The sequence below is a fragment of the Oncorhynchus keta genome, chromosome 18 (genome assembly GCF_023373465.1).
Source record: "Oncorhynchus keta strain PuntledgeMale-10-30-2019 chromosome 18, Oket_V2, whole genome shotgun sequence".
Lineage (NCBI taxonomy): Eukaryota > Metazoa > Chordata > Actinopteri > Salmoniformes > Salmonidae > Oncorhynchus > Oncorhynchus keta.
The window spans coordinates 18,540,611-18,554,513 of record NC_068438.1 but is presented as its reverse complement, the minus strand read 5'-3'; the positions used below and the strand labels follow the sequence as shown (position 1 = coordinate 18,554,513).

The window sequence follows — 13,903 nt, the reverse complement described above, 5'->3', positions numbered from 1 at the left end:
AGCACAGATATGTTTGCATATAAGTTTGTGCAGCTGTCAGTTTCTGAATGTGTTAGGGTACAGTTGCATGTCTGTGCAGGCAGCAGAGTAATAATGGTGAAAATACCACACGGCCCATGACAGGTATACTGTATGTCTGATCTGTGTCACAATTCACCACGTAGATCACTGCCTTTATTCCTTCCTGATGCCAGCCTGCACCCATCTTGACGGATATTTTTTACTGTATGTAATATCTTTAATATGTTCCGTATGGCCATTGACTGACTGTCCAATAATAGAAACATGTAAAATCTTTAATATGTTCCGTATGGCCATTGACTGACTGTCCAATAATAGAAACATGTAACAGTTTCCTGTGAATGGTGTTGGAGCAGCCTGTCAGACAGTGTGTCAGTCTACACAGGGTGCTGAAGGAGCAGCCTGTCAGACAGTGTGTCAGTCTACACAGGGTGCTGAAGGAGCAGCCTGTCAGACAGTGTGTCAGTCTACACAGGGTGCTGAAGGAGCAGACTGCTAGCTGGAGTACCGTAATGTTACTGTAGCTACTGCGATGATTGATGAATCAGGTTGAGAGACAGTGTTTTTGACAGAGCAAACCAAGCAACCCTGAGACATGTGGTAGTGGAGGGAGTCTGGTCGAATAGAGGGAGCAGAGTTTGGGTTCCTGTCCAGGAGCAGCCCCTACCCCTACCTCTTGTTTCCCGATAGGCACTTCATCTGTTGTAGATCTGATAGTTGGATAGGGAGAAGCAAAATGGTTGTAGCTCCAACTTGGCCTCTGATAAAGACAACATCTGGCGACTTTATGTGAATGTACATTTGTATTGGTTTGGTACACAGACAGGATCAAGACAAAATCCCACTCAACACTACATAATCTACTTACACCGTTACAACACGTTCAATGTACAGCTCCTAGAAGATTGGAATTTTCATGCTATTTTCATAAATGCTTTATGTACTCGTTGCTCTGCGTGTGTGTGTGTGTGCGTGCGTGCGTGCATGCGTGTGTGTGTGTGTGTGTCTGTCTCACCCCCACAGAGCTCCAGAGGGAGGGCAGCATTGAGACTCTCAGCAACAGCTCTGGTTCCACCAGCGGCTCCATCCCCCGTAACTTTGAGGGCTACCGCTCTCCGCTGCCCACCAACGAGAGCCAGCCCCTCAGCCTCTTCCCCTCCGGATTCCCCTAGAGGAGACCAGGAGACAGCCTGCCTACAACCCTACAAGACCTGGGGTCAAATACTATTTGATATCTTTCAAATGCTTTGAGAGTTTGCTTTAGTCTGCCTGGAATCCCTGATGGGAGGGGACTACATTTGAGACTGTTCTATTGGTTCCATTACGCCAGACAAGCTCAATAAATCCCAGATAAAGTATTTGAAATTATTTCAAAGAGTATTTGAACCCAAGTCTGCTAACTACTGTCCATCCTAGCGCTTCACACAGCACAGCCGGACAGTCTTGATGGTCTCTCACCATGTTGATATTCATTAGGATGTTATTGTGAGCAGTGGTCCCCTCCTCTCTCCCTCTCTCCAAATCCAGGAACTGTCCAGTGCTTCTCCCACCTGCCGATGTGTTTATGCTTATGTGTGTGTGTGTGTGGGGGGGGGGAATAATGTGTCACAACGAGTGTGTTTCATTTTGGGTGTGTGTGCTGCTCCGTGTGAGAGAGAAGGCTGAGGCCGGGTGTATTGAGTGAGCAGTGTGTGACTCAGTCCCTCCTGTGTGTGTGTGTATAAAAAGTACTCTGATGATCATGGGTGTCCCAAATGGCACCCTATTTCCTATATACGCTACTTTTTTGCAACAGAAAAGAGGTCTGTGCTTTAATAAAATAAAAGGCTTATTCCTTTCTTGTATACACACACCTCAAACAAAAGCACACGCTTGTACGCTGAATAATTACTTTGCCGACTTGCTTTTCTTAGTGAATGAGTCATTGCTGGACTTGACCAGACCACATAGGACTTGATATGAAGTCTGATCTGATACAATAGTGAGAACAGAAAGAAAGGCTTAAAACTGACTCTGAATAATTGGTCACTAATTTTGTGTTCTGTGTTAAAAACACGATACAATCCTAGTCCTTTGTCTGGGGAATGGATGACTGGCTGACTATAGGGGTCTGTTCTGAAAAATGCAACGTTACAGGACTTTTGGGGAGAAATACATTTTATAGATCAGATATGTCCTGTAGCAAAAGGAGTCATTGCAGATCTATATATTATATTTATATCTGCAATGTTTCACCCTATTGAACACAGCCATGTTCCTGTAATTCTGCATGTTGAATGAGTCAATGGCTACTGATGCTTGGTCACTGGCTAATGTAACATAAAAGGGTAATAATAATAATAATAATATATGCCATTTAGCAGACGCTTTTATCCAAAGCGACTTACAGTCATGTGTGCATACATTCTACGTATGGGTGGTCCCGGGGATCGAACCCACTACCCTGGCGTTACAAGCGCCATGCTCTACCAACTGAGCTACAGAAGGACCACCTGATTAATTGATCCTTTTTAATGCAGAACACATGCTTATTAATACATTTTCACTGTAATATTGATTTTGTACAATACTGAGTAGTTATTTGCTATACATTCGTGTTAATGAAATACTGAAGACTTGGAAAATAGTTTGCTGTGTTATATTATCACCCCTGGATATTCAATGATTTCATATATACTAAGTAAATATAACAGCTGCATAGTCATTGTTTTAATCACGTGTACAAAAGTTAGCAGCTTGTGCTTCTGTAAATGTAAAGAGACTTCTCGTTTAATTTAAAGAAAATAAATAAACCACACCAAAGCCAGTACACATTTTCTGCCAGTTTATTGTGGAAAAGCAGACTGTGAATACAACACTCTAAAACTTATCTGACACTCAGAACAAGAATCAAATGAACTACAAAATGTTCAAGAATCTAAAATCAGTACAAGACTAATTGATGTAGGGCCCCTATGTTTAAATGCAATTCACTTACCTTAGACAGGAGCAAAACCAGGCCAGAGACTGAAACAATGGCCATGTGAATGTGTTTGAGCAGGCATACTCAGGCCAGCAAGCACTGGCTCTGCTCTTGCCTTCAGGTTGTTTGCCCCATAGAAAAATAATGAATTGAATGGGCTTGGAACTTCTAACTCTGGCATTTTTGATTGGTAAACACATGGGTACACTTACAGTGGCTGCCTGGTAATGTGATGCAATAATTTCCATGTTCATTCAAACTAATGTATTTTTTTGTAATGTCAGTTTAATCAACAAATTACAGCACATATGACTTGTCCACCCATAGAGTACCACAGTATGAGTCATATACCCATAAAACCTAGCGGTCAAACAGGGAAATGGTTCAAATCATTTTTCCACTATTCATCATCATTCATGGGGGATTTTATAAACACTTAAAATAAGGGCTGTGTTTCATGTAGGGTTACCCTGGTGTGACGTTTTGATAACAGTGTAAATCTGTCTAGGACAGGGTTACTTTTATCAATAATTTGCCTGTCTCCCGGTCACAGCCGGCTGGGATCGAACCCGAGGCCGTAGTGACGCCTCAGCACTGCCCTTTTGCCAGTTTTAAATTGACACAATACCTGATAGCAGAGGTGTCAACTAGAGATGACGTGCAGGAGCTTGCAGAGATTTGTAGTTTTGCGTGACGTCTACTTTGAAGCTAATTAGCATTTTTGAATCTGAGAGTAAATAGAGCCAAATATATTGATAAGTCACCTTGTCCGAGAGAGATTTACATGGTTATCATAACATCACACCAGGGTAAGCCTACAAGAAACACAGCCCTAATTTTAAGTGTTTCTAAATTCCCCTATGGGAAAAATTAATTATGGAAAAAACGATTGGAACCATTTCCCTGTCTGACCACTGGGTTTTATGGGTATTATGACACCTCCACTGTGGGCATAATTGACTTGAATGGGAACGCCTGTTCTATTCATTATATTTCTATGGTTTGCCCACTGACGCTCCCCTGGTGCCCCACACTGTGACATGATGCCCTGCATACCAATGTCTCTCTAAGTCTGAGGGAACCATGCCCAGGCCAGTGCCCCAGCTGGCACCTCTACCAGGGGTAGGGGCCTGTTAAAGGAGGGCACACCTTAGCTGTTTCACTCTGTTTCAAAACGTTGTCTGCCTCCTGAACATGACCCTGGTTTTTACCCTCCTCTCCTGTGACAGTCTCCATTTATACCCATCCTCCTCTGCCAGCAAACCCTGTGAATAGATAGAGCAGCGAGAGGAGAGACAAGGTTGGCACCAGGAGAGAAGCCGTATTGATACATAGCTAGCTACAACCACTTGTGGACAGGTTTGCTAAGCTTTTGCTAACATTGTTTTGCTCAAAATCAAACAGAAAAAAATTCACTGCCCAAAGATTGCAAATTACAGAGCAAAAGTAATCTCCATCCAACCTCATATACTGTATTTCTTTAACTTTGTGTGATTTATTTGTGTACATATCTGTGTCTTAAAATGTGATGGAATTTGTTATTCACTTATATTCACTTATATTCAATAATTTATCAGACTGTAATAGCATTATAATGTGTGTACAATACAAAACATTTAACAATATCAGATCTGAAATAGTATTTTGATTGCTGTCATTTAATTGTCGTCATCCTCTCAACTAAATAGACTAGGAAGACTTACATTGTTAGCCAATATGTATGTTAGGCAAGTAAAATTCCCTCTTTTTTAATCACTTATAATTATTTTTCTTTCCTCAGTGCACTCTTTTGATCCACAAAGGAGACAACTAGATATCAAATAGGTCTACTTCGAATTAATTTATAGTGCCAGCCATTTGAAACCAATCAAAGGCAATACCATGTATTATATCCTATTGTTCGTATGAATATGACAGAAAAATATATTGGGAAATGCCGTGGTCATTGCAGGTATGTTGATGACATTTTATGACCTTTTAGTGAATAAAACAAATATCACTAAACAGTTACAATTCGCATAGGGCTATTGTTAATTTAATGTACAAATGTAATCTTAGACACTTTTCAGAGCAGGCTTTTCAATCGTCTAACAGGAGGCGAATACTTTTTTTATAACCTAACAGTTCTGTGTTGTTTACATTGCCAAAGTGTCCAATGAAAATGTTTTATGCATCAATGATTTTATTCAAACGAAACGCTTCCTCATAAACTGAGGACCCCAATCGCCTGATTCTGAGCAAGATTATAGCCTGCCTATGTGTACACTTATTTCTAATTCAATGATAGAGACCATCGTGTGAGCGGTTACGTTCGAAATTGAACACGGGAAAGTGCTTTCCTTGCTAAATGAAAGTATGTCTGAAATAAATGTAATTTCCCCCTGACCCAAGTAATTTCATATCGCTTCTGTATATAATACGATTCAATGTATTCGGTCGCATGAGTTGAAAATTGAATTTTGAAGCACTGTCAACAAGTTCAACTCTGTTAAATCAACACGAGTTTGATAGGACTGTAGCCCATAGTAGAGAGCAACAAGGCGATTTTCAAGGGAACTGAGTGCATGTCAAACATAATTGCCAGCCTCTCCATGTTGTGTTGCAACATCACATCAAATTGATCAAGGCTGTTATAGAGTTACGTTCCTGAACAGAAATTGATATGCTATGTGCACATACATGTTGTCAATAGGACATTAAGTCTACACTTGTTGTATTCGACGCATGTGACAAATAAAGTTTGATTTGATTAACTTGTCGTCTCTCTACTACCTATTTGAGCGAAGACATTTGAACAAACCAAAATTGTTAGTCTATAGCAGTGGTTCCTAACCAGTGGTACTAGGACCCCTAGGACATGACCTATCCACAAAGTTGCTTTTATTTTTATGAACTAGGCAAGTCTGTTAAGAACAAATTCTTATTTTCAATTATGGTTTAGGAACAGTAGGTTAACTGCCTTGTTCAGGGGCAGAACGAGAGACTCATGAGACCATAGGGATACAGGTAAAATGCACATGAGCGGGTACTCCGGACAGAGCAACATTTTAGGCTATATAGCCTATACGTCATTTATACGTCATTTATACCTTCCATTTCTGAAGTCAGTCTGAGAACTTCCAACACCTAGGAAATACTCTCCCATTTATTTCAGATGTGGACTATTTTTCGGTTTATTTCAACTGCAGATGCAGCAATTACATGAAGCTTTCTAGTGAAGTTAATGACATACATTTCCCTATATAGTAGGTAGACATACTTGTAGCCTACATCACCCATATGGATTTGAATTGTTTCTTAATTTTCTTAGATGCATAAAATACACTTTGCATGTAACTTTCAATTGTCCTATATCGCTAACCCTAACACTGTCCGAGGACAGCAGCTTTGTTTACAAGTTGTGAGTCAGTAGCATTATGACCTTAACGAGGTTGTAATATATCTAGTAAAGACTTCGATTACATCAGCTAATCGACACGAAGACAAAGCATTGCAACACAAATGCAAAGGTGCGTACAAATCACTGTTGGCACTATTGTCAAAGTTACCCGCCGAAAGAACTAGCGAATCATGTATTGTTACGGTTCTTGTCAGTATTCACAAAATGTAAAGAGTAAGCGTACAAAAGATCAATCAATCTGCAGGCAATTCTCATTTCTCCGTAGGCTAATGCTTTTTTATTTATTCTAGGACTACTCAAAGGATCAAATCTCTTCCAGGTGGCTATATCACTCACAAAATATCCTACGGTTTAACCCGCGTCATTTAATTACAATCATTAGGCTATAATGCATTGCATAAATACTTTACGGATTTAGTAGCTATGTTATTCTAACACCTTGCTATCAGTAGCATCCTAAAACTGCCATCTCTGGGGTATTTTGAGGTTGTGGTTTGTTGTTTTTGTAATCCACTGTTATCACTGAAACTATCCATTAAGGTCCATTCAATGCCACTCGACCGAAACCATGATATGGATGTTTCATTGAATCGCATGATATGCTTAAAGATAGTAAGTTATTTAGTGGTTTTGTTAAATATATTTTCAGAAATCAATGAATGGCAAACAAGTACGTCTTGCTGCTATTTTACACTCAAATAAGATGCTGTTAGTGTGCCCTGACCCATTACGCTTGTGTAAGCTTGCTGCAGTGAGAGTGGGGGGGTTAATGATATATGCCAGGGTCACGAACTGGGTTGTAATTGAAAAAGCAACCCACATGCTGCACGGCTCAAGCGGCTCCGCGGCCAGGCCTCGCTGATCAAAGTTTGGGAAGCCGGGGAGGAGAGGGCCGGCTGCAGACAGGAACATTCCCGGAGCTGCATGGAGTATTGTGTGTTTTCAACCTGTGTTGCCAGAAGCAGAAAATAAACAAAAACTCCATTCACTCTCAACCACAGACAATGACAACGCAGGTACATGTAGGTGGGAAGATATTTCCTCCATTGTTTTGTCAAGAACTATATACCCGCTGTCATGACGTGTTTATAAAAGCCTTTCTTAATGCATTGATGTTTTTGTATATTAAAGTAAATAATACATTTTTACTACAGGTCACGTAGAATTAATGTCCAAGGGTAGCAAACTATGTCATGTGTGTAAACACGCACCCGCACGTACACACACACACACACACACACACACACACACACACACACACACACACCTTTGAATCACTGTCAAATTAACTTGGACAGAGTGAAACAGTGAACAACACAGACAACATAAGAGTATATTGGTTTAGTGAAGTAACATGGAGGCTGGAAAGCGACAGTAAGGGTGTTCCTCGGTTCCCTGGGATCATTTTAGCGCCCCCACCTGTTGCTACCTGTGAAAGGTAGGCTGGCAGCATAGAATTGGGAGCAAGAATACTTCTCTCTATGGCTGTCAATTTCTCCAGACAAACGCTTCAAGATGTGCATCGGAAAGACAATAAATAGGCTATACTATTCGCTAAATAAATTTACAATCGACGGACCTGGCGTAATCAACAGTTCTCTGCTAATATTTTACAAATAACCTCAACCAACCTATTATTACAAAAGCCTACTCTCAAGGTGATAGCTGCACGTGAAAATAACATCGTATTCACGTTTGCTGTAGGGTGGGGGTTATTCGGCTAACGGTGCTGCTTGTGCGAATAGTTATTTTTCATCAATCAGTCGCAATTTGGCCAAGCGGACAAGACAGCCCACCGGCAGCCCTGCTGACTCGGGTCAATGAGACAACACGAGCACGAAGACGATCAAATTGAACACAATTCCTAGAGGGTGAGAAAGAGGGATTAAAACCCGGCTTTAATGAGTGGGAGATGAAGAAATTGAGAGACATTTAAACTGTAGAGTGGGGGCAGGGAAGGGGAGTAAAGCGAGAATGAAAGAGCGATGGGGAAGAGGAGGGAGAGGGGGTTGGTGGTAGCCTGGCTGGAGGAGGCGCTGGGTATACATGTGACAAGGGGAAATATGAAGGACTTTGACAGGTCTTAAACGGTCTGGCGCCAAGGCCTCAGTCTACCGGCTAAATATAGCAGGAGAGATGATGGGATGAGAAGAAGAAAAGATGAAAGAAAAAATACAATGTAGTGGGAGTAGCCTAAAAAAAATAACAAAACAAAATGTCAGACAAATAAGGCTACAGTAGTAACAATACAGTGACCCGTTATTTCGTAATTAGAATTTTCCCGCAGCATATCAGTAACACGCGGATCACCACAATGACCCTGAAGGTGTACTGTTCTTTCCGCACATTTTCACCTAACACTTGCAATTAAGCAAATTATATTGTGTGGACCTTACATGGCACAGGGCTTAATGCAAAATGATGTCTGTTACTTTGGGGTTACAACCTTTTCCATAGGAAATGATCTCGAGGTGTGGCGAGCACATCTCTTGTCACGCACAGGTGCAAGCAGAAAGACGTAATGGGGCATATTTATATAGGACTATGTTCAACATTTAACCGAAATATGCTGAATATTTCCGTTATTGCCAAGTCTCTCATCTCTGCTTTAACATAGCATAGAACGGGGAATGCTTCTGTCATGAATGACGTTAAATGTAATCTGTAGTAACACCACATCACTTGAGGATTGCGTTTTTGTCCATTTAGCACTATATAGTGTATTCACACACCTTGATTTTTCCACATTTTGTTGTGTTAAAAGGGGGATTAAAATGCATTTAATTGTCATTTTTGGTCAACGATCGATACTCACACACAAAAATATAACATTTATTTTTAAAATATGGAAAATGTAACACTAATATATCTTGATTAGATACGTATTAAGATATCTGAGACAACAATACATGTTAGAATCACCTTTGGCAGAGATTACAGCTGTGAGTCTTTCTGGGTAAGTCTCTAAGAGCTTTGCACACCTGGATTGTACAATATTTGCCCATTATTCTTTTAAAAATGATATTACTAGAAATTGCTTGAAAGCCATTTTCATGTCTTGCCGTAGATTTTCAAGCCGATTTAAGTCAAACTGTACAGGCCATTCAGGAACATTCAATGTCGTCTTGATAGGCAACTCCATTGTAGATTTGGCCTTGAGTTTTAGGCATACTAAGTCCACAACTGAATGCATTCAACCAAAATGTGTCTTTCGCATTTAACCCAATGGCGCCGGGTTAGCAGTTATTGTTAGGGGTTAACTGCCTTGCAGAACAGAACTGCAGATATTTCCACCTTGCCAGCTCTGGGTTTTGAACTCGTAACCCTGTGGTTACTGGCCTAACAGTCTTAACTGCAAGGCTATCTGCCATTGTTATTTACCTGCTGAAATTTGAATTTGTCTCCCCAGTGTCTGTTGGAAAGAAGACTGAACCAGGTTTTCCTCTAGTATTTTGCCTGTGCTTAGCTGTATTACATTTATTTTTATCCTAAAAAAACTCCATAGTCCTGCAGATGACAAGCATACCCATAACATGATGCAGCCACCCCCATGCTTGAAAATATGTAGAGTGGTACTCATTGATGGGTTGTGTTGGATTTTCCCCAAACATAATGCTTTGTATTCAGGACAAAAAGTACATTTCTTTGCCATATTTTTTGCAGTATTAGTTAAGTGCCTTGTTGCAAACAGGATTCTCTGTGTAGGCTTCCCTCAGTACACTCTGTCATTGTGGATTAACTATAACGTTGTTGATCCATCCTCAGTTTTCTCCTTTCACAACCACTAAACCCTAACTGTTTTACGCCGAACTGTTAAAATCACCATTGGCCTCATGGTGAAATCCCTGAGCAGTATCTTTGTAGTGACTGGGTGTATTGTTACACCATCCAACGTCTAATTAATATCTTCACCATGCTCACATGGATATTCAACGTTTGTTTTATATTATTTTTACCCATCCACCAATCGGTGCCGTTCTTAGCGAAGCAGTGAAAAACCTTCCTGATCTTTGTGGTTGAATCTGTGCTTGAAATTCACTACTCGTGAGGGACCTTACAGATAATTGTATGTGTGGGGTACAGATATGGGGTAGTCATTCAAAAATGATGTTAACCACTATTATTGAACAAGGAATGAGTCCATGCAACTTATGTGATTTGTTAAAGACATTTTAACTCATTAACTTTTTTAGGCTTGTCATAACAAAGGGGTTGAATACTTATTGACTCAAGACATTTCAGCTTTTAATTTGGATTAATTATTAACATTTTCTACGAACAGAATTCCACTTTGAAAGGATGGGTTATTGTGTCAATGACCTACACACAATCTCAATGTAATAAATGTTTAATAACGGCTGTAACACAACAAAATGTTGAAAAAGTAGGGTGTGAATACTTTCTGAAGGCGCTGTAGATGTTGGGTACACAGAGCAAATAACTGGAGCGTAACTGCAAACCCGTTGTTGATGTAATTAATTGTTTAAGTATATACATAGAAACCATTAACATTCTCTATGTGGTGCTAATATTTTCCCGCTCAAAATGTTTATTCTGCCCAACTTGAACCTCAGTAAGTAGGCTAAGCTTTAACGATGAGTCTTCTATATAGTCTAGCAGCAGTATAGCGTCTGTTGGAATGCACTTAATTTCCCTGACTGGGCAACTGACTGACTCAGTCGACCACTAGTTGAATGTGTCGCCTATAAAGGACGAAAAACACAAGTACAAAGGAAGAGTAGTGCTTTAAAAAATGTGAGATTGATTTTTTTAAATGTACTCGAGCAAAATCAAATAGATCTGAAATAGGCTTCATGTTAAACAGCACTGAAACTGTAGCCCTATACATACATTCCCTAACTGTAAAAGGTTTAAGAACATTATATTCACAAAACTAAATGATGAAACATGTTGGGTCTAATGAGCTAGGAAAGTAGTCCCCAAATGTTATATCCTTATCCATAACTGACCATCCTTAACCTATTATAACAACAATAATTCTACAGGGTTTCAACAATTGACCATTATTATGATTACATTGTTCACACTAGAAAACAAAATAATCACAATTTACCCGATTCCTTTAAATTAAGCCACGTCATAAAGATTCCAATTATGTAATGCAGAATAATTGATTCAGTTCAAGCCTGATAAAGACCTGCCTACATACTATATTCTGCTCGCCGTGATCACAAAATGTATTGACAACTAGGCATAATTAAATTCACTACAATTTTGAGCACGACTGGTGTGAAAAGAAGTCTATAAAACCATTTACAGAATGTCTCTCAGATAAAAATGCTGTTGGAAGTTAAATTAGTTTTGGAATAAATATCCATTCGTTTTATCTTACTGCACATTGCATAGTGACGTCTATCAGGTTTTAAAAGGGTAGGTCTGCAAAAACAAGTGATCTATGTTCCAAAAAATATTCCACTGTCTCTGGTTTCTTTAGAATTTACAGGTTTAAAACAACGTCCTGGACTTTGCTGGGATTTTCATGTTCAGATATAAGTAACACGTGTCTCACCTCAAGGCTCATTCTACAGGGTGCTTAAAAAATGTTTTATTAATGGTACATTCCTAATCAGATAATATGAATAAGATAGTAAGATATCCATATAACCTTGATGCACTAGAATAGACCACAAAACCTTATACCATATCAAAGGTGTGAAACTCTAAATAGTATGCTACTTTACGTATAAATTACGCATAGATTACATTTAATTTCATTCCGGTTTTTTTTCAAATCTAACGTAAAGCTCTCAACACGCACTTGGAAAGGAATGTGTTATATTCTATTGACACTAATGCCAATGGAGCTGAGCGAACACTGATAGGGAAGAAATGTAGACATACACAAAACACCGACTCAGCCTGCGATAGAAGGGTACATCGGAAATGTGTTGTTTGTATCTGACGAACTCATTCGGAAGGATTATGAGTTTTTGTTTCAGTTTTTATCTCGAAGTGACGATGTTCTGGATTGAGCTGGAGCGGAACCGGATCTACTATTTCTGCGTCAGATAAACATCAGGGCAGACTGTTCCGTGTATCCAAATTCTCACATTTTGATGCAAAGTTTTAAAAAATCCCTTCGAAAGAGCATTCTCAGACCAAAAACTCCAGGCATAAGCCGTAGCTTTGGCGTAGATAGCGAGGGGGATTGGAGGGTGCTCGCTGCTGGTTGGATTTGAGGGTAAATATGAAGTGACAAGTGTCTGCTCTTATTGTGGTGCGTCTGCCGACTGGCGCCAAACGGCTCTTTAACCAACGGAATTCAAGTTAATCAAGCCAAGGGTCCACAGAATGGATTTCTTAAAGGGTACAACACAACAGTACCAAGACGAAGTTTTTGGTCGGGGCGCCTTAGGGGTCGTTGCAATGGTCTCAAGTGTGTTATGTACTGTATGGGATTTGACACATACCAACAAACTGTTTAGGCGAGTCAGGACGCTGATGTGCCCTCACGCTCAGAGGACAGACATATTTCAGTTTATGCTGAAAATGAGAGCGAAGAAGGTCATATTAGCATAAAAGGAATAGTCTACGTGTATATAGTACCGTATAGGAGAGCTATCGACAGGCTACGTATTCCTGGTTTTATTTATTTTCACTTTTTAGGCTATAAGGCAATCAAATAAAGTGAATGTACAATAATCACTTTGCGTAGGTCATTACGTGAGCATGAAATATTTATTCTGCCACAAACCAAGTGAAGAGGACATAGATAGGCTACACATCAGAAGAAAAAACATATCTCGTTTCTCTAAGGCTATAAGCAAGCACTCACCGCGTTATATATCTGTCGATTTTGCCCTCGAAATTCATTTGTTTTCTTTTCTTCTTGCCTCGACTCAGCATCTGTCTCTGCGCTTTTCAAATGGCCCGGGGCAGTTTTTAAAGTGGCAATGTCCGGTTTATTAGTCGCTGTCCTTGCTGTGAATCGTTCACAAAACAGCAGCGAGTCACGGAAATGGACAGCCCTGAAATATAATCACTACATCGAGTCCGATTGCCCACCATTCAGGTACGGGTGGCTGTGGACTCTCTTTCCGTCTCAGCATAGTCTGTGTAAGTATATCATTAAGCACAACCAGTGAGGAAACTAACTGTATGCTATTTTGGCCAAACCACGATCAACACTTCAACAGATATAACTGCACCCGGATTTATAAACAAACGAAACCAGATATAATGGCTATGAAGTAAATTGACCTAAACTGACAACATGATCTTCACATGAAATGGAACCACAACTAATCTATTTGGAATCTTCGTTTTCCTGAGCTAAATTCATACTTTAAAAAATCAATCACCGGTATAGCCTACTAACTTGATTTAGCCTACCTCTAGGCTATAATGAAAGCGACTAAAGAGCAATAAACGTAGGCTATGTATTCAGGTATTGTTTCTGGGCTGGAGTTATGCACCTCGTCGAAAGTATAAAGCGCAAGCCGAACGAGGTGATGCCTCCACCGGCCAAGAATTGAGGGCTGACCCGGTGTTTGGCTTGG

At 40.0% G+C, this 13,903-nt stretch overlaps 1 protein-coding gene and 1 long non-coding RNA gene across 6 annotated transcripts in view; one reads left to right on the top strand and one right to left on the bottom strand.

Annotated features, from left to right (window-relative positions):
• The window catches only part of LOC118396856 (BCAS3 microtubule associated cell migration factor), a 367,384-nt gene extending 361,648 nt beyond the window's left edge, over positions 1-5,736 (top strand). For all 5 annotated transcript variants that reach the window (XM_052467521.1, XM_052467520.1, XM_052467524.1 and 2 more), the window contains one exon: positions 1,045-5,736. In XM_052467521.1, the coding sequence (XP_052323481.1) occupies positions 1,045-1,193 (149 nt within the window). In that variant the 3' untranslated portion in view covers positions 1,194-5,736. The remainder of the gene's footprint in view (positions 1-1,044) is intronic.
• On the bottom strand, positions 4,103-13,878 carry LOC118397389 (uncharacterized). Its single transcript, XR_004828408.2, has 4 exons — positions 13,180-13,878; positions 12,815-12,887; positions 7,204-7,330; positions 4,103-4,248 (listed from the first exon to the last, which is right to left on the bottom strand). It is a non-coding gene; the product is annotated as an uncharacterized LOC118397389 (long non-coding RNA).
• Positions 13,879-13,903: the final 25 nt, after the last annotated feature.